Source organism: Rattus norvegicus, chromosome 7, assembly GCF_021556685.1.
Source record: "Rattus norvegicus strain SHRSP/BbbUtx chromosome 7, alternate assembly SHRSP_T2T, whole genome shotgun sequence".
Classification (NCBI taxonomy): Eukaryota; Metazoa; Chordata; class Mammalia; order Rodentia; family Muridae; genus Rattus; species Rattus norvegicus.
In genome coordinates, this window is record NC_141540.1 from 17,077,071 (window position 1) to 17,102,588 (window position 25,518).

Sequence of the window (25,518 nt, forward strand, 5' to 3'; positions counted from 1 at the left end):
CTAACCAGGCCCCGCTTGGCTCCCGAGAGCAGATGAGATTGGGTACATTCAGAGATACCTTATGTTTTTAAGATGTATTTGTAGTGTACAACTGTCACTAAGGTATTAGAACTATTACCTGAATATGTGGGCTTTCTCTACTATAAAAAACCAAAACCATGGGCTGGAGAGGTGGCTCAGCGGTTAAGAGCGCTGACTGCTCTTCCAGAGGTCCTGAGTTCAATTCCCAGCAACCACATGGTGGCTCACAACCATCTGTAATGGGATGCTCTCTTCTGAAGTGTCTGAAGAGAACTATAGTGTACTAACATATAAATAAAATAAATAAATCTTAAAAAAAAACAAAAAAGCCCAAAAACCATAAATTAAAATAAGTTTCCCCCTCCCACCCAAGTTTCTTATCCTAGCCTGCATAGGAGTTAAAAAAAAAAAATGAAAACGAAATTGAAATTTAAAAACTTGTTACTGCTTACGGATATGGTTAATGAAGTTGTAACTTTTCTACAGTGTTAATATTAAAATCATGTCTTTAAAGAGTACAGGTTTTGGCTGGGCTGGTGGTACACACCTTTAGTTCTACCTCTGGAGAGGCAGAGGCAAGGTCCTGGTGAGTTGAAGTCCAGTCTGATATGAGTGAGCTCCACGCTAGCAACTTAATGCAGTGAGACTGTCTCTAAAAGGAAAGAAAACAAAGCAAAGAAAGAAAGGGGCTGGAGAGATGACAGAATGGTTAAAACAGGATGTCTGCGCTTCCTGAACATCTAGATTTAACTTCTAGAACCCACATGGTGTCTCATAACTGTCTATAACTATAGCTTCAGAGGATGCAATATCCACTTCTGGCCTCTACCAGTACCAAGCACATAGATAGATAGATAGATAGATAGATAGATAGATAGATAGATAGAAAGATAGATAGATAGATAGATATAGAGATATATAAATATATAGATATTCATCTATCTATATATGGTTTTATGAATATAAATATTATCTACATGTGCTTACATTTCATATTGTATATATAAAAACAGAATGACCCATAAGATGAATAAGTTAAATTATTCCAAATATTTCCTAGTTCATAATGTAACTAGAATGTATTGACAATTTTGGAGTTTTGGTTCCTTTGAAAAACACAAAAATATTATCAGAGCATGTTTTGATTTAATGCCAGGCGTGGGATGTGGAGTTGCTTCAGCTGGGAGAATGGAGCCAATAAACGGAGGCAGACTAAAGTCTCATGCAATAGCCAACTTTATTCAGAGCATCACAGTTTTTACACTGAGAGTTACAAGGAATCACATGAATAAATGTACAATCACAAGGACAAGCTACTTGTGGCAAAAAATGTTTTTCTGTAGACACATATAAACAAATAACAGTAGAAGGTTGTAATGAATAATCTGAAATAAACTCACTTCTGTCTGTTATACCTGGGAGGAGCACAAGAACATGCTCCAATATCAATTTCGTAGTTTTGAGGAAACTGGGGTCATACTATTCTTGTCTTGTTTTCTCAGAGTTTTCTCAAAAGCACTCAGAAATCTCGCTGACTCCATTCTTAGACAGTGCTCCAACAGCAACCACCTGGAACTCCTGGAACTTCTGGAGTCCATGGGCATCTGTTCGCACATGCACACTTACTCTAATAATTAAAAAGAAATACATCTCTGTAAGTATGGAGCTATTTTATTGAGAAAAGTATTTTCTAAATTCTGTAAAAATAAGACAAAAAGGAAATGACCAACGTTAAAAAGGTATTCAAAATTATAGCAATATGATATAATTTTGGAACAAGAATGTTAAAGCAAAAAGGGAACTGCTTTCAAAGGAGAAAGGAGGTTCAAGTAGCGTTCTGATGTAAAGAACTGCTCTAAAGTACGCATAAAAAGAATTAAGTGGGGGCTGGCGAGATGGCCCAATGGTTAAGAGCACTCACTGGCTGCTTTTCCAGAGGTCCTGAGTTCAGTTCCCAGCAACCACATGGTGGCTCACAACCATCTGTAAGGGGGTCTGATGCCCTCCGAGTGAGGCCAGGCTGGTCTACAGAGCTAGTTCTAGGACAGCCAGGGCTACACAGAAAAACCCTGTCTCAAACAAACGAACAAAGCTGTGGTGTCAAAGCTGGAAAGCTCAGGCAGGTCACAAAGAGTTAAATAAGTTATTGAATGTCTTCCTATAAAACCTGATGTGGGGTCCGCGATAAAGTTGGCAATAAATAGATGCTTATGTCACCAACCAATCTTCATCACACATTAAGAAAAACTAAAAAAAAACAAAGACAGTGAGAGTCTATGCACTTCAAATTCTGGAGTTCTTAACAACAGTTGACATAAAGAAGGTGTAGCAGTTGCAGGGAGTGTTTATACACAAGAACAAACCTGGTTGGCATCCTCAGCTCTGGGAAATAATTTGGACAGATTGATACCTGCTACTCAGAGAAACCCAGATCCCCACATTTAGCCTGAACACTTGAGCTAGTCGAGACATAGAATGCTCTTCTTGGAAGATTTTCCTAAAGTTTGTCTCTTTCCTCTAGGCGTGTGATCACTGTCCCAGTCTTATCCTGAACCAGCACGTCCTTACCATAGTCCTAAACACAGATGACCTCAGAGATAACTGTTCTAACCCAGGAGCTAACTGTGGTACCTTGATCCTCCTAGGTTTTGTCTGTTCCTATTTATCCTGGTTTAAGAACAGCTTTCTTCTTATGGGGTGACATTCAGCTGGTGGTTCGAGGAGACGAACCTTCCACCTTAGACCATGGCCAAGTTCATCTGTAACTTCTCCGAGAAGGCACTGTCGATGGTGGCTGCTGCCGTGACTTACTCGAAGCCTGGATTGGCCACATTTTGGCACTACACCAAGGTTGAGCTGGTTCCCCCAAACCCTGGTGAAATCTCTACAGCTATTCAGAGCATGAAAAAAAAAATCAAAGTGCTAAGACTGGTGGTTTCAAACACCTTACAGTTAGGGAAGCTGTGCTGAACGGTTTGGTGGCCACTGAGGTGTGAATGTGGTTTTATATCGGCAAGATCATAGGCAAACATGGCATTGTTGGCTATGTTTGAAGACCAAACTTTAGCTTCCAATTTGAGTTCTTATATGAATGTTCTTGGACCGTGGGTAATGAGACTGCTATCTGAATAAAATACTAGCTGAGGGGGAAAAAGGAGAAGAGCTTTCTTTAGCCCAACACTTTGGGCTTTCCCCTATCTCAATACATTCCCATACAGTCATGGCTTACCTCTACCAGGACTTCCATTTTCAAACATTATTTAGAAACAAACTGAATCAGTATGACAGGGGCCAACCCTATCCACCCCAGGTATATGGATTTCCCTTTCTGTGAATCTGACAATGTCAGGAGGACTTGGAAAGTCAGGGATTCAGTGCCAGTCCTAAAAATCCTTTACCTAAGAGCACAGGTTAGGGGATTTGGAGGAAGATTCCCTTGAATCAGCATCCTGGTTAGCTTTAACTGTCAACTTGACCCAGTTATCCGAGAAGAGCATCTCAATTGAGAAATTGTCTGGACCAGATTGCACGTGGGTGTGTCTTTGGAGGACTGGATAATTAATGGATGTAGGAGGGCCCAGCCTACTGTGAAAGGCAGCTTCCCCGGGCAGGTGGTCCTGGGTTGTCTAAGAAAGCTAATTTAGCGTGAGTTTATAAGTAAGCCAGCAAGGACATCTGCTCCAAGTGCTTGCCTGAGCTTCTCCTCCGAATGCCTTCAGTGATGGACTGTGACCTGCAAATATAAGCCTAAAGAACCCTTTCCTCGCGAGCCATGCTGCTCTCAGTCAGAGTATGTTACCACAGTGACAGAATGGAGCTACAGCAACGGGCAAGGCTCATTGAGAAAGCAGGTGCCACTGAGACGAATGAGACGTGGGGCGAGGAAAAGAGGGGGAACTGCTTGCAGCTAGTTTATGCCGTAGGTCGTGCCAAGCCTAGAATGGCTCATGATATTAATCAACAACTTTAATCTGATTTACTCGAATTTTAAGCGTAAGAGCCCAGCCAGCGCTCCAGGAGCACAAAGTGACATCGATAAACAACTCCTGAAAACATACCAAGTTTTATCAAAAACACACGAGTTTATCAACCACATTATATGCAACCCCCCACCTGAACTTATAGAAGGAGCACCCCAAAACCAGAGTGTGGCACACAGGCAGTGATCACCGGGCCAGCTGACGAGAGAAGGAGAATAACCACAGGCAAGAACTCCTGCGTTTGTCCTCGGTTTCAGTGCCGTTTCTCCGGTGCACGAGAAGTGTTCAATCCCAACAGACCTCTCTTCGTCTCCGTATCAGTTCCAATGCCTGGACTCTGTAAAGCTTTGTGCTCTCTCAAGCCTTCCTAACACTTTCATAACCATTCTGCAACCTGTGGGTTGGTTTATTTTTGTTGTAAAATGTTAATGTGTGGTTTAACATTAATGATTAAGATTGGAATAAAAGAGCAGCGACGGGTTGGGGATTTAGCTCAGTGGTAGAGCGTTTGCCTAGCAAGCGCAAGGCCCTGGGTTCGGTCCCCAGCTCCGAAAAAACAGAAAGAAAGAAAGAAAGAAAGAAAGAAAGAAAGAAAGAAAGAAAGAAAGAAAGAAAGAAAGAAAGAAAGAAAGAAAGAAAGAAAGAAAGAAAAAAAAAGCAGCGGCTGCCCATAGCCAGAGAGTAAGCAAAATTAAGCTTACTTGGAAAACTGCCGTCAAGGAAAAAGAATTTATTGCTTATTTAATAAATCGTGACAGTGCAAAAAGATTCATGTCTCTATATGTTTCAGAATAACACACATAGGACTAAGAGGTCAACACACCTCTTACCTCCTCTGATACACGAACCCCTAACCCGCGTACCTAGTCTCCACCACACTCTGCCAATACCATCCAATCTGTGGAGACCCAGCAGTGCCAGAGCCCAGATACATCTGCTCACTGAGCGCTCAGCAAGAGAGCAGACATCGGATCTGGCTGCTGGCACAGCTCCACCCCGAGGATCCGGCTCTGAGGCTCATCAGAATTAGAGGAGACTCCTCTGCAGACAAGAGCTGTACCCCACTACCACACTCGCCCGCACGAACCATTTCTAGTGACGCGATGTCCTGGTGTCCTCTTGTGGTTCCTGCAGTCACTGGAGGTGAGGACAAAATGGAGGAGAGAAACCTGGAGATTTCCTCTAGAGATGCTAAGAATCCAAATCCCAAAAAAGGCGTGGACCAAAAGGGATGTCTCAGTGATATGTAGTGGCCATCTTCCTAATGCCTGGATATTTCAGTGGATATGCATGCCGAAACAGCTTGCCTGGTTGGCCGTCAATCCACAGACCCGCCTCCTAAAGCTTAAGCGACTAGAGCAGCATGCCCAACTACCACAGTGAGATTCAAATCAGGAATTTTAGGTATAAGCCTACCCAGACAGCATAGAGTACTCCCCTAGATCCTCACTGGCCCCACTGGTGGGAAAGGGCTGACCCAGAGCCTGTTCCGGCTTTCCTGACTGGACACTTGCTCAGCGGGCAATTCTTGCTTCCTCCCCTTTCTGATGGGGTTAAGATGTACAGAGGAAATTCCAGACTCAGTGCCTATGGAAATGACCCATCGCACCGTAGAAGACAAAATGTATACCAGGTCTGGAATAGGAGGAGGGGGGAGAAGAGAGGTGGGGAGGAGAGATGATACCCATGTTCAGTCAATAACATAGGAAACATAAAGACATATATATGAAGGAATGAAATTATTGAAGGCATAGAGAAAGTAGAATTTATAGAAAGAGGTCAACCATACCAGCAAAAACCTCACACTTTAATAATGACCCAGTGCGGGGTTGGGGATTTGGCTCAGTGGTAGAACGCTTGCCTAGGAAGTGCAAGGTCCTGGGTTCGGTCCCCAGCCCCGGAAAAAAAGAAAAAAAAAAAAAAACAATGACCCAGTGCTTAGCTTGACCCAGCAAATTATGATGCACACTATTACCTGACTCCAAATAGCCAATGTTTAGAGACAGGAGGTACTATACAGTTCAGCTTGTCCACTCAGACATATTCAAGGGTCACAGTCAAGAGGGACACTGAGTCATACTGTTCCTGGCAGCTGTTACTAAACTCAAGGACACAGCAGCCACCCAAACTCATGAAGACAAACATGCAAATTAACAGGGAAAACCAGAAAAAGGAGATTTATGTGATATGGCTATGTTGGGGAGAGGAAGAAAAAGGCCCAGTGACCCCCACTAGTCAATCTTGGGGTTACTAAAGTGAGACAAGTTTAAGTAGAGGTCCAGTTCAGGATGAGGGGTGATCTCACACATTACTGAACTGTCACTACCTCTGTGAGGTTGTCCAACTCTTTCCTGGAAGGGAGAAGTGTTTTTGGAGAGACAAGCATCAGTTCTGGCTGGCCCAGATTTTTCTTCTCCCAACACCAGATTCCCAGAGAAATCCCAATTTCTTGGGATTCGTTGTTTTAATACGGTTAAAGCTAAAGCATCTTTTAAGAAAATATTCATTTCTGTCAGGTTAATGTGAAACAGAACAGTGGTAGCTGAAAGGAAAGAAGATAGGCTACTCAGAAAGAGCAGAGGTATCTATTTTTAAGGCTTTGGGGGGAGAGGTGATCCTTCCTGCACTTGGAGGAAGAAGTCTTTTAATGTGTGACTTGAAGGGAAGTAAGATGGCTGATACAAATCCATTACACAGGATATACCATTCAAAGTCCTTAGTGGTTTAGGATCTGGTTGCCCAGGAAGCCTGGTAGTTTCTTTTGTGGAAGTCTTAGATTTCAGCTAGGTTTTAATCAGACCACATCTCACCTCAACACCAACACCCGCCCCCCACCACAGTATTTCAGGCACCCTACTGAGATGCCTGTGACTTTCCAACAGGAAAAGAAGTGTTAAGTTCTAGAGACAAGGTAATTCCTCCATCTTGGGTAGCTTAGTCCTCGGAGCTGACTCTGAGATACCTCAGGTTGCAGAGAGGTTAACAGCCTGGGTGAGTTTGCAATCAAACTCCCTAAGTGTCCGCTTTACAGAATGACAGGCCGAGAAACTGAAGAGACAGACCAGAGAATGCAGACCACACCAGTCTCCCTGGCCCAATCCCGCAATCTGCTTCAGTGTCCTCTTTCCTATCAGCACATTAGAGTGACAATTACGGAATCTCATTAGGCTGCTTGTCAACTTCCTGGTTTTCATTTAAGGAAGAAGTCTATTCAACTCCTTTGAGTGAGTGAGAACTGCAGAATCATAGTTGGGTGCTTGTCAAACAAGCCTCACTGGCAGAGAGAAATACACCGCCAGCATTGAGGGTTAGAGAGAGGTGGCTGCAGACGGGTGTGACCTCAGAGATTATCCAGACATCTAACAGTATGGACCTCACATAAGTGATCGTGAGATGACTAAGTTTTCACTCGATTACTACAAAAGACTTCTACCTCTCTCAGCAATGTGCCAAGGCAAAAAAAAAACCCCAAAAAAACAAAAACACAAAAACAAAACAAACAAACAAACAAACAAAAAACAAATGCTCACTTCAAAGAGAATAAGACATAATTTATTCTGCAGGCAAATAAGTGACCATGACCTGGAAATAGATTCACCCCAGTAGTATGTTCCAATGTGGCAACAGTATTTTGGTGTTTTATAGAAACAAAGTTAAGAAAGTCAAGAGGCTGCAAATCCATTGGTGGAAACCTCAGATATGTAGATTACAGAAAGTGGGGACATCTCAGACTACCTGACCACATGCTTAGCCATTTGGTTGGTGGTAGCTAGTAGTGTGCTAACTTAATATACTTGAAAAGATTTGACCTGATAATCACAAGGGTATTAGGTCAGATACAGAAGCAGGCAAAAAAAAAAAAAAAAAAAAAAAAAAAAAAACAAAAAAAAAAAACAAAACCCAAACCAAAACAAACAAAAACAACTAGTAAGAGAGCCAAAGATAGCCCAAGATGAATTATAATTAAGCTTTGGACCTGCAACTTTCCACCTCTCCAGTCATTGAAGCTATAATTACCTTGATAGTTCATTTGAAGTTCAGTGTGGCTTTCTTTCTTTTGAATTGGGAAAACATTTTTGAGGAAAGGTCTCACTACACAGGCCTTGCTGGCCTGAACTTACTATGGAGACTAGACTAGTGTCTTATTCAGAGATCTACTTACCTGTGCCTCCACAATACTGGGATTAAAGGCATTCATCACCACACCCAGAAAAAATGTGCATAATTATTAATATAATTGTCATATAATTATTAATATATTATACCACATTGATATTGTATTAATTATATGTGATATAGATTAAGTGCACTGCATGTTTTTCATACAGAATTATTAATATATTGTATATTATGTTAGGTTTCAAACCCAGGACAAATGAATGAGATCCCTACTTAACAAATCCAAGCAGACATGGGCTACACTGGTTCTCCCTGTATTCCTCAGTTCCTACCATCACAGGGTCCTCCTGGCTGGCATACTCAAGGCTCCTGCCCTAGACTCCTCTAGCCCAGGGGATGGACTGCCCTTCTCCCACATACTCTTTCCTATATAATCCAGCCATTTTGGTTATCTGTCCTCTTTGGGCCTCCTAGCTATTACACCTGGTTCCCCTGCTGTCCCTTCTCCTCTTCTCACATGGCACAGCTCATGGTCATGTTCACTCAGGACTCTCCCAGATGTCTATGCCTCTGGCCACACTCTTCCCCATATCTATAAAACCTTTTTCCTCTGCCATACCCAGAAGCAGTCATATCCTTCCCCACCCCCATTTTTTTCATTCATCTGGTGCCTATTCAACACGTTTATGTATTTAATGTGTATGAGTGTATTTCTATATGTGGGTATGTGCACATGTGTATAGGTATCTGCAGGGGCCAGCGAAGGCTATCACCTTTCCTGGAGCTGGATTTACAAATGGTTGTGAGCATCCTGGTGTGAGTGTTGGGATCTGAACTTGGGTTCTTTGCAAGAGCAGAAAAATCTGTTAGCTCTCCAGCCCTTCCTTCCTTCCTTTCTTTCTGAGGTGTGGTGAGGGGACCGGGGCAGGGGATGAGGGGCTTCCTTCACAAATACAAAGAAATCAGGGGATCACCCATGGCTGTAACACTGCATGCTTAAAACATTTTCTACTTTTGTCTTTTTGGTAAATTCATCCGCAGCCTGCATGTTACTGGCCTGTCAGCACTGTCTACTTTTGACAGAATTGTAAGATACCTACATTTTAAAAAATGAATCAAGAGGAAACAAAGAAAACATTTGAACACACTCAGACAAGCAGGCTGTTAAAACTCAAGATCACATACATTCTCAAGTTCAAGGGCCAGACTTACCACTGGAATTGAGCCCCAGAGCAGACCACTGGAGAATGGTTCGGGACACCTAAGAATATAACTGTGGGAGCATGTAATACTTGAACAGCCCCCAAGCAAACCCAATTCCTGGAGGACACAGTCCTGTTCAATGGATCACGGAGCTGTGCGGGCCCCTGAAAATCACCACCCAGAGCCAGAGCGATGCTAAAAACATCACTCCTGATGCAGGTATTCAAAGCTACTGCCTCTGCTCAAGCTGGCTCCCCTGAGGACCGTGTGACTTTGATGAATTCTGGTGAGGAGGACATTACTGAGAAGCGGAGACATCACTGCTTCTCAGTGTGCTTCTGATGAGGGTGCTAGAAGGGTTTACCCTGTGGACAGAGTAGCTAGGAGGTGAAAGGATCCACCTTTTTGTCTCTATAGCAAAATCTTAAGCAACATTGTGCTACAACTGTATCTTAAAGAAAAGCTAACTGGACCAGGGTGAACCCTCCTGAGGTGCTTGCCCATCCTTGACCTAATTCAGCCATTTGAAATAATCCTGTGCTATATAGATGCGGCTATACGGATGAACACCAAGGGTGTGTGTTTCCTGATATTCTCCTTGACACAGGATTTAATTACTGGAGGTATCGAATAGCACTGAGTCACACATGAGAGTTTTGACCCAAGAACTTCTAACGACGGACCCTCTGAATGAAGTCCTATTGACATCCTAAGGAGATGACCTGGGCTGAAGAACTTCTTCTTTTTTTTCTTTTTTTTTCTTTTTTTTTTTTTTTTCGGAGCTGGGGACCGAACCCAGGGCCTTGCGCTTGCTAGGCAAGCGCTCTACCACTGAGCTAAATCCCCAACCCCAAAAAATTTACTCAGCATTGAGAGCCAGATTTTTTCCAGAGCTGAGGACCGAACCCAGGGCCTTGTGCTTGCTAGGCAAGCGCTCTACCACTGAGCTAAATCCCCAACCTGAAGAACTTCTAATTATGGACTTTCTTCATGAGGAAAGTCCTATTGACATCATACAGAGATGACCTGGGCTGGCTGGGGTGATGGCTCAGTGGATACAGGAAGTTGCCTCCAAGCATATGACTATGATCCAAATAACTGGAGAAAACCAGTTGTCGCAACCTCCTCATGCACACAGTAGCAAGCATACGCACGACTCACCTTGTACCCAAAATAAACATATGTAAAAAAAATTAAAAAGGGAAATGACTAGTGGATATCAATCTCCTATATGAATTCAGGTCCAAGGAGCGTCTGGAACCCAGAAAATCCAAGGCCAGCTTTAGGAGTAGAATATCCTTTTTCAGACAGTGGCTTACTATTCATTTACCTCTGGCTGGCCTGGACCTCATTTAAGTAGACCAGGTTGGCCTCAAAGTTACAAAGATCTAACCTGCCTCTGCCTCTCAGATCTCCCAAGTGCTAGGATTTAGGGCACCACACCCAGTAGAATTATATGAACCTTATTTAGAATTGCCAAGGTTAGAAGGAGGAATGTATATGAGGAAAAGAACCAAAATAAAAGCAGCTATGACTGTACCATAATAATCGGACTCCTGACTGTTTGGAATCTAAGTCCCAGTGACCCAAGCAAGGTGTCTACCCACAATGTCCAGGATCAGAAAAGAATGTTGGTTGTATAAAATTTTACTACCTAAGAGCCCTGGAAGATGGTTCAATAGATAAATGTACTTGATAAGCAAACCTGGCTCCCTGGGGACCACATGAAAATTCAGATGTGGGAGCACCTAACACTCTTATGGGGAGATGGGTGTGTGTGTGGAGACAGGTGAATCTGTGCAAGCCGGAGGGCCAGACGCCCGCAGTGTGCAGCAGGGCATAAGCAAGAGACCCTGATCAACAAGGTAGACTGTGAGAACAGATTCCTAGAGGAGCTCCGACCTCCACAGGTACACACACGATGGCATGCTGGTGCTGACAGAACTGAATGGAACTAGAAATCATGTTGAATGAAAGAAGCCAGGCTCAGCCACCAGCCTGTGTTTTAGCATGCATAGACTCTCTCTGGTGGGCAAGAGACAGACATGAAACTCTAAGGGTCTATTCAGGAGGGGATAAGGACCATTAGGCAGAGGGAAAGGGACAGGGCAGGAAAAAAAGAAATGGGGGAAGAGAATTAAATATGTAGAACTGTCAAAATATCATGACAAAAACCATTACTTTGCTCAATAATACATACCACTTTTTAAATTTAATTTTACCCTTCCCCATAGGTTTCTCAGAACACAACCAAATGGGTAATTAGGAACGTCTGTATTTGTGAAGAGTAGTGACCAGTATATTAAAGGAAATATTGTGTTGGTACAGAAACCCAGAAAGGTTAAAAACCGGTCCAGAACACAGGTGCTCAAAGCAAGGGCAAACCTTCTGCTGGGAAGGGAGGTGTCCCAAAGTATGACAAAAGAAAGGCCACTCTGTAAGGCTGTCCGCAAAACCAAGGAAGCATAAAACATTCTGAATCTCGAGAATGAGCAAAGTGCCCTCTCCTCACTCATGCGTGAAGCCATGCTCATGGATTAAACCTTCCCTCCCCGCATTACTTGAGGACCTCCAAGTTAACAACGATTACCAAATGCAGAATTATACTCACATCTCAGTATATTCAAGAGGCACCTAACTACATTTAACCAATCTCATTGGTCCTTGTGAGCGAAACAAGAACATCTATGCAATGCTCTTACTGACGAGGCGCACTCAGTCACTGCACATGGAGAGATCCAGTACGATTTACTACGTGGTACCTAACAGTCTTTGACAAGAAACCACTAATGCCAACGTATCTTAGTATGATGACAGAAATTACAATAAACATCAAAGATACAATAAACATGAAAAAGCAACACTTACAAGGAGACAAAATTAAATATACAGGTATAGTAAAAATGGCTTGTGACATAGAAACAGCTTATAAGTGTGATGTTGATCTATGATTACAGAGTGACATTTATACCTACCCTCTGCGTAGACAGGAGTTAACATTTGTTAATCTTAAAGTGGTCTGAAAACAGCTTAAAGGTCATGGAGATAAGAAGTGCTAGAAAAAAAAACCACATCAGGGAGGGAGAAAAGCTAACAAAAAAAGTATACTATAAATGTGGTTTCTGTTCACGGAAGAGAATGACACAAAAAAATGCTAACAACTTGTCCTGTGAATGAAGTGGGGGCAAAATACACAAAAAGTCATTTTCCCCCCACCCATTAATCTCAAAGGCTTGAAATCAAGACACTGTTTATGCCTCCTGGCATATTACGAGTAATTATCAACTCACCAGTGAATGGATCTACGTTAAAGAAAAAAAATACCTGATTTGATACAAAAAGATATCGCCCATTAAATCTGTATATACTGCTTTAAAAAAAACTTACAAAATTAAAATTAATGTAGCGATAGTGCACTTTTTGTTTTTAATTATCTTTAAGGTCTTTTAGGTTTCCATTAGCTGTACTTAAATAGTCCTTCATCTCACATACACACCTTCAAGATAATTTTCTAGGGACTAGAGAAATGGTCAGTGCCAGTTTCTTGCACAGAACAGTCCTAAGACCATGACTCAGTTCCATTCCCCTCTATGGGACAGCTCACACTCACTACTAACTCCACCCCCAGGAGATCCGACACCCCCTTTTGGCCTCTTCAGGAACTACATGGATGTGCACATATCTAAACAGACACATGCGCGGACACATAATTTTAAAAATTAACTACAGGCTGGAGAGATGGTTCAGCGGTTAGGAGCACTGACTGCTCCTCCAGAGGTCCTGAGTTCAATTCCCGGCAACCACATGGTGGCTCACACCCATCTGTAATGGGATCGGATGCCCTCTTCTGGTGTGTCTGAAGACAGCTACAGTGTATATATAATAAATGAATAAATCTTTAAAAAAAATTAACTACAATAGAGACAGTTTTCTACAGCAAAAATGTGAAGCATGGAGTTCGAAAAGGTCTAAGCATGTCAGGCGGTGGTGGCACATACCTTTAATCCAAGCACTAGGGAGGCAGAGACAGGTGCATCTCGTGAGATGAGACCAGCGTGGTCTGGAGTTCTGGGATGGCCAGTACTACACGGAGAAACCGTTTCTGGAGAATTTCAAAGGGGTGAGGGGAGTATGAACTACTGATGCTAGATGTGGAAGCAGACATCTTTCACCCACACGCTCTAGAGGTTGAAACAGAAAGACTTATAATTGGTTCGAGGCCAGCCTGTGTTGCATGGCAAGACTATTTCTGAAAAGCAAAAACAAATCCCTAATAAATTCCAGTGTGTTCAATATATTTACATAGTTTCTTCAGATTCTGCATTTTCTAAAGCATTCTTAAACAAAAATCTGTATCAAGTTTTCCCCATTGCTGACATTTAGGGTAATGAACATCTGAAACATTGTCAAAGGACTAGGCCACTACTTGTTACTCTTGAGTTTCTTTTGCTTTGCCGAGCAAAGATTTTACTGGGGAAGCATATGCACATGTACCAATGAAGACCTCTCTTCTAGTCAAACTTGCTCTTCAGACAAACATGTTTTTTCCTTTTTTTGAAACAGTTACACTATGTAGTCATGGGTGACTAGGGAACTCAGTATATAGATGAGGTTGGCCCTGAACTCAGATTCCCTGCCTCTGCCTCTCAAGTGCTGGGATTAAGGGTGTGCCACACCATGTCTGGCCTAAAGTTTCCTTTACCCATGAGTAGAACCAGGTGTTTCACTCGCTTAACTTTTACAGTTTTTCTCCATATGCAATCTTATGGGTGTTATGAAGTCTTTTCAAGCTCTGTGTTCAAGGTTACTGTCTGGTGAGTTCTTCTGTGTCTATGGAAAGAGCTATAATAACTGAAGGCTTTCCCACATTCTGTACACACAAAGGGTTTCTCTCCAGTGTGACTTCTCTCATGGGATTTGACATAACGAAAAGATCGGAAGGGTTTCCCACATTGAGAACATATAAAGGGTTTCTCCCCAGTGTGGATCCTTTCGTGTATTTTGAGATAACTAGGAGAACGGAAGGCTTTTCCACATTGCACACACGCATAGGGCTTCACTGTAGTGTGAGCTTTCTCATGCCTTCTCCACGATATGCGACTACAGAAGGCTTTTCCACATTGCTTGCATAAATAGGGCTTTTCGCCAGTGTGAGTCTGTTTATGACTATGAAAGGTGCTGAACCAACTGAAGGCTTTCCCGCACTGCTTACAAACGTAGGGGTTCGTGCCGCTGTGAATCACTTCGTGTCTTCTTAAATGATACAAAGAAAAGAAGGCTTTGCCACACTGCTTACACACATAGGGTTTCTCTCCAGTGTGAGTTCGCTCATGTATCTGAACCTGACGAGAAGACCTGAAGGCTTTCCCGCACTGTTTACACAGATAAGGTTTCTCACCAGTATGAATCAACTCGTGGTACTGAAGGGAGCCGAGGAAAGTAAAAGCTTTGCCACACTCTTTACAAACGTAAGGCTTTTCTCCAGTGTGAGTTCGTTTATGAATCTGAACTTGTTTGGGAGACCTGAAGGTTTTCCCACACTGCTTACATACATAGGGTTTCTCTCCGCTATGCATTAGTTCGTGGTACTTGACGGAACTGTGACTGGTGAAGGCTTTGCCACACTGCTTACACACGCATTCTCCAGAATGAATTATCTTATGTGTCCGGAATGCACTCTCACAGCTGAAAACTTTCTCACACTGCAAACACACGAAGAGCTGCTCTCCTGTGTGAGTCCGCTCATGTTTTCGGAAGGCGCCCGAAGAAGCAAAAGCCTTTCCGCACTTCGTGCACTTATATGGCTTCTCGCCACTGTGCATCATTTCGTGGAATCGAAGTGAGCTGCGATCGGTGAAGGCTTTCCCACACTGCTTGCACACGTAGGGCTTTTCTCCGGTGTGAATTCTCTCATGTGTCAGGAGGGAACTGGAGCGGGCGAAGGTCTTCCCACACTGCTTACACGTATAGGGCTTCTCACCGGTGTGAATCCTCTCGTGTATTTGGAGGGAACTAGGAAAGGGGAAGGCCTTCCCACACTGCTTACAAACATACGCTTTCTCTCGGCTGTGATATTCCTCGTGCCTTCGAAAAGAGCTGGCAGAAGTGAACACTTTCCCACACTGCTTACATTCATAGTGCTGTTCTCCACTGAATGTCCTGTCATCATTGTGACTGGAGATGAGACACCTAGAGTCTTCCTTACAGTGACTAGTTTCAGGTTTCTCCTCAGCGTGGACTCTTCTTTGCTTCTGAAAGGGTGTGGAAGGATTGGAGGTGCTCCCAGATTCTTTGTGTTTATACAACTCTTTCCCACATTCCTGAACGTCATACGGTTTGTGTCCTGGGTGAGGATGAGGGGGGACATTCAGAGATAAATGGCCAATAACCACTTCTTCGTAGACATGGCTTTCGTATGGGGGAACTCCTGGACATGATTTCTGGTTTCCAGCACACTCTGGAGCCCAGGTAAAGATTTCTGCACACTGATGACCTTCCGTATATTCACAGAGTTTCTCCAACAACTGACTACTGCAAAAAATAAAAGGTACAATACTAAAACATTGCTCACTAAGGGTTTATCACAAGTAGTAGTAGTTATAGCCCCTGTAATAATTTTTTAGAATATTTGAACTGTTTGTTTTAAAGTTTGGTTCAAGGACATTAACAATAAAAACAAAGATAATTTGTGGTTATATAATACTGTCTTCATTATTGGCAAGTGCTAAATATCTACATCACATTTAAACATATTTTTTTTGCATTTTATTTTTTAGCTTCTTTTTTTTTTATTTATTTACATTTCGAGTGTTATTCCCTTTCCCGGTTTACGGGCCAACATCCCCCTAACCCCTCCCTCTCCCCTTCTTTATGGGTGTTCCCCTCCCCATCCTCCCCACATTGCCGCCCTCCCCCCAACAATCACGTACACTGGGGATTCAGTCTTAGCAGGACCCAGGGCTTCCCCTTACACTGGTGATCTTACTAGGATATTCAATGCTACCTATGAGGTCAGAGTCCAGGGTCAGTCCATGTATAGTCTTTAGGTAGTGGCTTAGTCCCTGGAAGCTCTGGTTGCTTGGCATTGTTGTTCATATGGGGTCTCGAGCCCCTTCAAGCTTCCCAGTTCTTTCTGATTCCTTCAACGGGGGTCCTGTTCTCAATTCAGTGGTTTGCTGCTGGCATTCGCCTCTGTATTTGCTGTATTCTGGCTGTGTCTCTCAGGAGAGATCTACATCTGGCTCCTGTCTGCCTGCACTTCTTTGCTTCATCCATCTTGTCTAATTGGGTGGCTGTATATGTATGGGCCACATGTGGGGCAGGCTCTGAATGGGTGTTCCTTCTGCCTCTGTTCTAAACTTTGCCTCCCTATTCCCTGCCAAGGGTATTCTTGTTCCCCTTTTAAAGAAGGAGTGAAGCATTCACATTTTGATCATTCGTCTTGAGTTTCATGTGTTCTAGGCATCTAGGGTAATTCAAGCATTTGGGCTAATTAAACATATTTTTCGACACGTACTATTACATACATTTTTGATGTACTAGTGACTAAAATAATATTGGATTCTAACATACTTTTATCTCCATAATGACTTGTCTTGACAATTGCTCCTATTATAAAAACAAATTTTATTTTTGTTTCATATACAACACATACCTAAAACTTAGAAATATATCAATACAACATTTTAAATAATAATATAGACAGAGCTTATGAACCAAGATATGGTATTACTTGTGGTAGGCATCATGGCGCTCCAGTTGTTACTAACATTAGGATGTTCTGAGCGCTGAAGGTTAATGAAGTTTTAAAGAAGATTTGTTGATGTTAAAACAGTTTGAAGCAGGATTTATTTGTATGACTACTTCTTTGTAAAATGGATTAGCACACCAAGAACTGGGCGAAACACAGCTATATCCTAGGGTATACATTACCTTAGTTTTTTCCAGAGATTTTCATACTCATTTTCAATATTTTGGTGTTCCTGTTTGTTTCCTAAAATACAGGGCAAGAAAAATGAATCACCACTATAGAAAAATAAACAAATAGACAAAGAAATAAATAAAAGATTATTAAATTCTGATTAAATTCACAGTATAAAGTGATTCCACCTGACTTATTTACCCAAAATGCTTCTTTTCTATAATCTAATTCATGCAGCAGGATTGGTGAGGAAGAATCATTCGTTCCTTCATTGGTTATGTAAGAAAACAATAGTCATCGTCACCTATATAGCACAGGTTCCTCAAGGTGTCCTGCATCACCTCTTTGTAGAGCTGCTTTTGCCAGAAGTTCAGCATAGTCCACTCTTCCAGGGTGAAGTCCACAGCCACATCCTCCAAGGTCACTGGCTCCTAAAAAAGCAGATTGAGATTACCCCTTGTACTGATAACCTCTACTAGAGAGGTCCCTCTTAAATTTTTTATAACAGCTTTTAATTACTTAGTACACACAGTGAGACTATTATCTTAGAGTAAAATAGTCTACCTCTTTTGGCTATGGAAACTACTACTGGGAAGGATTCTTCTTCAACCTAACTCCAAGGAACGGTGTGGCTCTTCGAAACAGTTGATGCCCACCACAAACTACTGTTATAATTTCAGGGTCTTTGCCATGTTTCTGTACAGTCATCAGAGGTCATCGGATTGGAAGACACATTCTTTGCATGATGAATGTTAAAGAAGCCGGCTTGGTGGATGCAATTCAGTCGCGTGGGACAACTTGTTAGGGACCTCAGTACATCCTCAGTGAATGCACTGAACTTACTGGGAAGCACGGATCTGCTTCCTTATAGATCACTCTTAATTAAAAATTAAAAGCAGGGCATGGTGGTGCATACCTTTAATTCCAACACTTGGCAGGCAGAGGCAGGTGGACCTCTGTGAGTTTAAGGCCAGCCAGATGCAGGCCAGCCAGAGGTATATAGTGAGACCAAGCCTCAAAACAAACAAACTAAAATTGAATGAATCATTCATTAGTTATATATTCATCTATTATAAATAAAATAAAAACCGAATGGAACTCATTAAAGATAATTCACAGTCCTAGTAAACGAACAAGAAACTAGAGGCAAATACTAACAAAGCCATATTTGCTTGCAGAGGCAATATGCTTTTCTAAAGATAATCTTGTCAAAGACAATAAATATATTGTTCTTAGTGCTAAAATGATAAAAAATTATAATTTTCATGTTTTAGTACTTTTTTCCCAATCTAAACAGTCCCTCTGATAAATCCACCTTATAGCTTTGTTTATAAAAGACATTTCTTTAAACTTTTAACCTTAGTAAACTGTATTTGTTTAGGAATGTTGTAAAGGGGTTGGGGAGAGTACTTGCTGCTCTCGCAGAAGGTCCAACACCCACAGGAGACAGTAACTCCTGTTGGAGAGGATCTGATGCCCTCTCTGGCCTCCCTGGACAACTGTATCATACACATACAGGCAAGCAAACGTGAATAAAAAATGAACTTAAAAAGAGCTGGGCCATGGTGATCATGAGCTCTCAGCACTACCCATACAACCTGGCCCTCCTAACAGTCAGCTATGAATGAGGAAAGGGCTCATGGGGTCCAATCACTTCCGCTGATCCATGGCAACTAACAGACTCTGGGAGAGGGACATTGAGATTTGCTTATATACCCACGGGTGAGCCCACCAAGGCCGAGTGTTTATTTCCAAGTTCAGAGTCAGACAGCCTCAATTAAACTCCTTGGAACTCTAAACAGATAAAATCAATGACTATGGAAAAGAGATTTGTAAGGAAGGAATAGGGATGGAAAGATGAGAGGGAGTAAGAGACAGTGTGTGTGTGTGGGGGGGGAATGACCAGAACACATCATATATGTATGTAAATTGTCAAAGGTCAGAATGGATTAATAAAATGGTCTTTTAACATAATTTCAAAGCCACCAAAATTCTACATACACTCACTGTAAAGGCACTAAAGGGACGCCCCTTCTTTGAAACAGCTGTATTTACACTTAGCTATGTCTTATTCTTTCCCCAGAGTGTCTCTTTCTAATAATACCTGTGTTCTCTACTTCAAATGTGTCAATAAATCTCCAACAGGGAGTGGTGCTGCATGCCTATAGCCCCAGCACTTAGGAGGCAGAGGCAGATGGACCTTCGTGAGTTTGAGGTCAACCTGGTCTACACAGCAAGTCCTAGAACAACCAGGGTTACACAGAGATCCAATTACAATAAACAAACGAACCTCCAACTCTAATTCACTGACTCACAGTTTTTTCACTGACTCACTCGTTTTTCTTTTGTAGAAAATGTTTTGTGAATGGCTGGAGAGATGTACTCACCACAGAAGACTGCTCACATGAGTTCAATCTCCAAAATCCATGTTAGGAAAAGAGAACTGACTCTCCAAATTGTACTCTGTTTTTTCCCTCTTACTTTATGGTCTTTTGAGACAAGATCTCTCTGTGTAGCACTGGCTGTCCCGGAACTCACTCTACGTAGGCCAGGCTGGCCTCAAACTCAAGAAATCTGCCTGCCTCTGTCTCTCGAAGGCTGGAATTAAAGGCAAGTGCTACAACCACCTGTCGGGGTGTGTGTGTGTGTGTGTGTGTGTGTGTGTGTGTGTGTGTGTAGGTAAGCATGTTATGTAAATTTATTTGCTCCATGCATGCATGAATGGTGACCAGAAACTGTCTTACTTTCCACCATTTTTTTTTAAGATAGGGTTGCTCTCTAAACCTAGCACTAAATTCACCTAGAGGGGTAAGCCAGTAAGTGTCCCAAGATCTCTCCACCATGCCCTTCTATCTACCCTCTCACAATCCTCTGCCCCACTCCCACCAGCATGCACCTGTACATCTGGCTTTCACTCGAGTTTCTGGGGCTCCAAACAGAGGGGGAACAGACATGTTGACAGAGGGGAAGAACTGTTTTAAAACTGGAAAGAAACTTAGGTGATGTCTCACTCCCCCATCTTCAACATAAAGGACTGCGTCAAAATGGAACTAAAAAGAAGTGAGAGGAAACTGGGAAGCTTAAATATGGGCCCAGAGGCCTACAGCACGAAATGATTTGTCAGACAGGCTGAAGAGATGGCTTAACAGCTAAGAGCACTGCTGCTCTTTCAGAGGACTCGAGTTCATCATCAATGTCAGGCCTTAACTCCAGCTCTGAGAAACGCAACACTGGCCTCTGAGGGCACCTGCTCGAGTGTTTGCTTATGCACATTAACATACACACATGTGTATACATAAAAATAAATCCTTTTTCAAGATCTACAAGAGAAAAGCTTTAAAGCAAGCTGACATACATACATATATGATGTGTTCTGGTCATTCTTCCTTATAAAATCTCTTTTCCATAGCCATTGATTTTATCTGTTTAGAGTTCCAAGGAGTTTAATTGAGGCTGTCTGACTCTGAATTTGGAAATAAACAGCGGCCTTGGTGGGCTCACCAGTGGGTGTATAATTGAGTAGAAATGTCCCTCTCCCGAAGTTTATTAGTTGCCATAGATCAGAAAAACAATTTCAAATAAAGAATGGAGAGATGGCTCCATTAAGATCCAATACAGTTGGAACACACCTTTCATTCCAGCACTCTGGAGGCAGAGGCAGGAGGATTTCTGTGAGTTCAAGGCTAGCCTGATCTACATAGCAAGTTCCAAGATTGCCAGGACTACAAAGAGACTCTGCCTAAGGGGAAGAAAAAGAAGAAAAAAGGGGGTGGGGGAAAGAAAGAAAGAAGGAAGGAAGGAAGGATGGATGGATGGATGGATGGATGGATGGATGGATAGATGATCCAATACTCAGTTTGGCTTCCAGCGCCCATGTCAGGCTTGGAACTCCAATTTATGAAGATGTTATCTATGGCCTCCCTAAGCACCTAAATTCATGTGCACATACTCATACACATGATCCAAAATTAAGATAAAAAACCTAAAAAAGTAAATAAATAAATCAGGGGCTGGAGAGATGGCTCAGAGGGTAAGATCACTGCTCTTCCAGAGGTCCCGAGTTCAATTCCCAGCAACCACATGGTGGCTCAGAACCATCTGTAATGGGATCTGATGACCTCTTTTGGTGTATCTGAAGACAGCTACAGTATACTTATATATAATAAATAAATAAATATTTTTAAAAATCAATTAACAGAGTCAATACCCATTCAAGGATTGATAAGTTCAACTTTCCTCAGATGCCAGGATCAAGGGGGTTTAAATATATGTTGATCTATGATGACATTTTTGGTCAGAGTAGTTTGAAGTCTCTCCCACTCTAACAAGACTATAGAAGTAATTAAAACATTTTTCAGAAAGGTTATCTCTCCTAATTCATTGCCTAGTAGCATACGGAAAGGTAACCGGGTTACCTTTGTTTCTGAGGTTACACAGAGGCTAAAGGAGCTGGTCAGCAAATTTTGACATATCTGGCAAGGGGAATTGTTTTGTTTTCAGTTTTTGTTCTGGGCCAGGGTGGAGGGGGGTGAGGGTGGAGAATTGAAACATGGTTTCTGTGTGTAAACAGTCATGACTGTCCTAGAACTCACTCTGTAGACTAGGCTGCCCTCAAAATCACAGAGATCCACCTGCCTCTGCCTCCTGAGTGCTGATTAAAGACATGTATTGCCACACCCAGCCTGGGAAGGAGAATCTTAATCTGAGGGCATTTCCTTCATTAATAATGCCATGGTAGGGTTCAGTTCACTCTATGTGTGGTGCCATCCTGGTGGGTGGTTCTAGGAAGTTAAGAAAATGGGCTGAGGAAGCCACGGTGAACAAGTCAGTAAGCAGCAGCACTCTGTGGTCTCTGTTTCAGGTCGTGCCTCGAGCTTCGTGCTTCCACAGGATCTGGAGGGTTCACGTCTTAGATAATATGGGAAGGATGAACATACTTTATCAAACACAGAGGCTATATTGTGGCAAGAAAGAGACGTTCATTAGGATCCGGTCCTGCACAGTGTCCAGCTAGAAGTAACTGTAGTTCCCCAGAACTTCAATTGGCTGTACTATCATAGAACAGGAATTAGAAGATAAAATTCGGGGCTGGGGATTTAGCTCAGTGGTAGAGCGCTTACCTAGGAAGCGCAAGGCCCTGGGTTCGGTCCCCAGCTCCGAAAAAAAGAACCAAAAAAAAAAAAAAAAAGAAGATAAAATTCCAGATATGGGCCAGTGAGAGGCCTCACTGGGTAAGCAAGTCTGAGCACAGGACATAGTTCCTTAGAACCTATATGACGTGAGGAGAGAATGAACTCCAGAGAGTGGTCTTCTAACTTACATACCCATTCCACGACACCCAGACCACCCCCATGCACAATAAATAAAAGAATGCTTTAAAAGCCGTGATCGCTATGGATAGCAGATTTTATGTATTTATTTTGAGTCAGAGTCTTACTCTGGAGCTCTGGCTGGCCTGAAACTCACTGTGTGGCCAGGGTGAACAGCCCTTGCTTCCTTATTGAGCACTGTTTTTAACTTCCTACAAGAGTAGCCCTCCTTGGCCAACTGAAGGGAAGCTTTTGAATTTACGATATGGGGTTTTATTCTATTGCAATACCCCATTCGTAGACAGTCATGGCTCACCTCTGTGAATATTCTTCATGTTAAAACAATGTTTAGAAACAATCCAAGGCCAATAACACTTATGATAGGGACCAATCTGAGCAACCCATGCATGTGAATTTTCCTTTCCAGTAAGCTTAGCAAAGTCAGAAGGGTTTGGAAAGTCAGGCATTTATTGAGAGTTACGAGAATCCTTAGGCTAAGAATACAAGTCATGGAATTTAAAGGAAGCTTCCCTTGAGTGAAATCCAGGGGAAGCTCATAGGAAAGGCAGATGCCACTGGAAGAAGTGTGCAAGAGAAACAGACAACAGGGAAGGGCTGCTCTGGGCTACTCTGGCTTTGGGAACTATTAGCTTTCTGGCTGCGACGAGTCTACATGACTCTATTTTGTTAAGCAAAATAGACTGCCTGAGACTATAGAAACTTCTGAAGCCCACTGAACGATCATAGGGTCAGTTGTGAAAAGCCAGAAAACTTATCACAGGAAAAGCCCCGTCTCTTCTCTAGGACTGCAGCCCCAGCACACAGATCTCAGCTCATTTCAAACATATCTCCTAACAGCCTGTGCTCGGAACGTGCATTAGACATTCTGCACCCTCACTGCCAAGTCTTAACCAGTTCTCGGCCTCCAACTTGAGACCCTCTCATATTTTCTGCCTAGCCATTCAGTAACCTGCACATTGTGTGAAATGGTCATGTGTGGTCTGCCTGTTGATATTAATAGTTAAGAGAAGGATAAATGAAAAAAAAAAGAGAAGGATAAATGAATTGTGGTTGCCAATGGCTAGCCAGCTCGCAAGGATAACCAGGTGTACTCATCAAATCGTAGTCGATAAAGGCTAAGAAATGACTGGCTATTAAATACATTGGGACACTGTGGAGACATAAACGTATCCTACTTTTTTTTTTCTTGACCACGTGCATAGAACCCGGGATCATCTCACTTCTCAGGTTTCCCCCCAAACTCTCTTACTCGAGCTCAAACCCACGGTTCCCCACGACTCTCCACCTACAAAGCCCAGACTGCAAAGACGCGGGCTGCGAGCGCCCAGCTGACCCGAGACTCCACAGCACTGAGCGCTCAGCGAGTCAGGATCGCAGCTCTGCCAGTTTGGTCCAGCTCCACCCAGAGGAACCTGGGCAGCACAGCCCAGCAGAGCCAGATGAGACGCAGACTCAGCTACCCTGGAAGGCCGCCTCCCCACTGCCTCCTCCGCTTGCTGTAGTCTCCTCCCCAAACCCTGTGCACGCACCATTTTCAGTCACTGGGTGTCCTGTTGTCCTCCTGCGACTCCTGCAGTCAGTGGAGGGGACACAGATACGGAGGAGAGAGATCTAGGGGCCTCAGCCAAATATACTGGACGACAATATGGCCGGGACACACAATGGCACCCCAAATGTTGTGCAGTCTACGTCACCGAAGACCGAAACTCCTCATTGGCCAGTTCACACAGCCACCAAACGTTCTCCCTGATTGGCCAACAATCCCTGGGCCTGCCTCCTGAATCCTGAGTGACAGTAGAAGCATCACCTTCCTCTCAGGTTTAAGTCGTGCTGTTGGCCCTGATTCCTACTCTGGAGAGCACCTAGCTCCACTAAGGTTTTTCCCCAGACGCATTGAAAGCACAGGTTGTCCTGGCTTTGCAGATACTCACTTAATGGGCAATTCCTGCCGCTTTTCCCTCAAACTGCAGTTGCCAGTGATCTTAGAGAATTTCAGATTGTTTCTAGCGACCACCTGTGATCTCAGAGAAGCAGACTGCCTAAGGCAGGTCAGAAATCCCTGTGGTAAGAAGAATGGCCTGATACTATCAAATTTCAGAAATGGGGAAAGGGAGTGAGGCAAATACTCAAGGCTTTCTTAGAAATAATGTCCCAACCTATTTTCAAAAAATAAATATGAATAAAGGAATGCCATTACTCAAGACGGAGAAATTCAGATTTGTAGAAACAAAAATTCCAAAGAGAAAATGAAAAATTCTTACACTGTAACAATGGACTCCTCTCTGCCTGGAGCCAGACCCCGTGGCTTGCCATGTATTAGTCTAAACATTCAGAACCTCACTTTCTGTGCTCTATGGCGGCTGACCCAAATGGAGTCTCAAGAGCGACAAGTGGACATGAAAAGCTTACTGCTTAATAAAATATCAAGAAGTCTTTCTGGCACCTCAGATATGGGCCCCCACAGTTCCCCATGAGATGAAACAATCTCCCCCTTAATTGCTATAAGAGATCCCCATCACCTCTCCGTCATTTTGTGACCTGTGTTTATTCATCAAATTGGTTGTGGCTGCTAAACCGCAGATTTAATAAACTTTCTACTTTTATCTTTCCTTTTTGGCACAATTATTTATAGCCCATGTTTCAATATCACCACGCAAGATATTTTGATGGTCCCAGATGGGTATCTATTAAAGGATTGAGGCTAGGGAGATGGCTCATTTGAAATTCTTCTGGAGTACTCAGGATTGCTTTCCAGAACCTCATGGTAGTTCACAATTGTCTGGAACTCTAATTCCAGGGGATCTGATGCCTAAAGCCCTCTTTTCGCTTCCAAGGGCATCATGCATGCAATTGGTGCATCGGGCCATATATGCAGGCAAAATATACCTGCACATATGCAAAATAATAAAATGGAAAAAATAAAGATAATCAACCTCCCCCACCA

At 42.8% G+C, this 25,518-nt stretch overlaps 1 protein-coding gene, 1 long non-coding RNA gene and 1 pseudogene across 5 annotated transcripts; 1 reads left to right on the forward strand and 2 right to left on the reverse strand.

Annotated features, from left to right (window-relative positions):
- The first annotated feature begins 2,729 nt into the window (after nucleotides 1–2,729).
- On the forward strand, nucleotides 2,730–3,150 carry LOC148004470 (ATP synthase F(0) complex subunit g, mitochondrial pseudogene; annotated as a pseudogene). Its single transcript, XR_015625092.1, has one exon. The product of XR_015625092.1 is annotated as an ATP synthase F(0) complex subunit g, mitochondrial pseudogene (transcript).
- Nucleotides 3,151–9,991: 6,841 nt separating this feature from the next.
- LOC148004471 (uncharacterized) lies at nucleotides 9,992–10,455 on the reverse strand. Its single transcript, XR_015625098.1, has 2 exons — nucleotides 10,284–10,455; nucleotides 9,992–10,050 (listed from the first exon to the last, which is right to left on the reverse strand). It is a non-coding gene; the product is annotated as an uncharacterized LOC148004471 (long non-coding RNA).
- Nucleotides 10,456–11,582: 1,127 nt separating this feature from the next.
- Nucleotides 11,583–24,263, reverse strand: Zfp799 (zinc finger protein 799). Of its 3 annotated transcripts, XR_015624339.1 has the most exons (5): nucleotides 24,104–24,263; nucleotides 17,549–17,675; nucleotides 17,256–17,316; nucleotides 13,322–15,854; nucleotides 11,583–12,378 (listed from the first exon to the last, which is right to left on the reverse strand). XR_015624339.1 is itself a non-coding variant. In XM_087558582.1 (4 exons), exon 4 carries the CDS (start codon nucleotides 15,146–15,148, stop codon nucleotides 14,096–14,098), a length of 1,053 nt encoding a protein of 350 aa, XP_087414708.1. In that variant the 5' UTR covers nucleotides 15,149–15,854; nucleotides 17,256–17,316; nucleotides 17,586–17,675; nucleotides 24,104–24,263; the 3' UTR covers nucleotides 11,583–14,095.
- Between the last annotated feature and the right edge of the window lie 1,255 nt (nucleotides 24,264–25,518).

Excerpts from the sequence above, each read along its gene's own strand:
- Zfp799 (XM_087558582.1), bottom strand. The coding sequence starts at position 15,148 with ATGATGCACAGTGGCGAGAAGCCATATAAGTGCACGAAGTGCGGAAAG.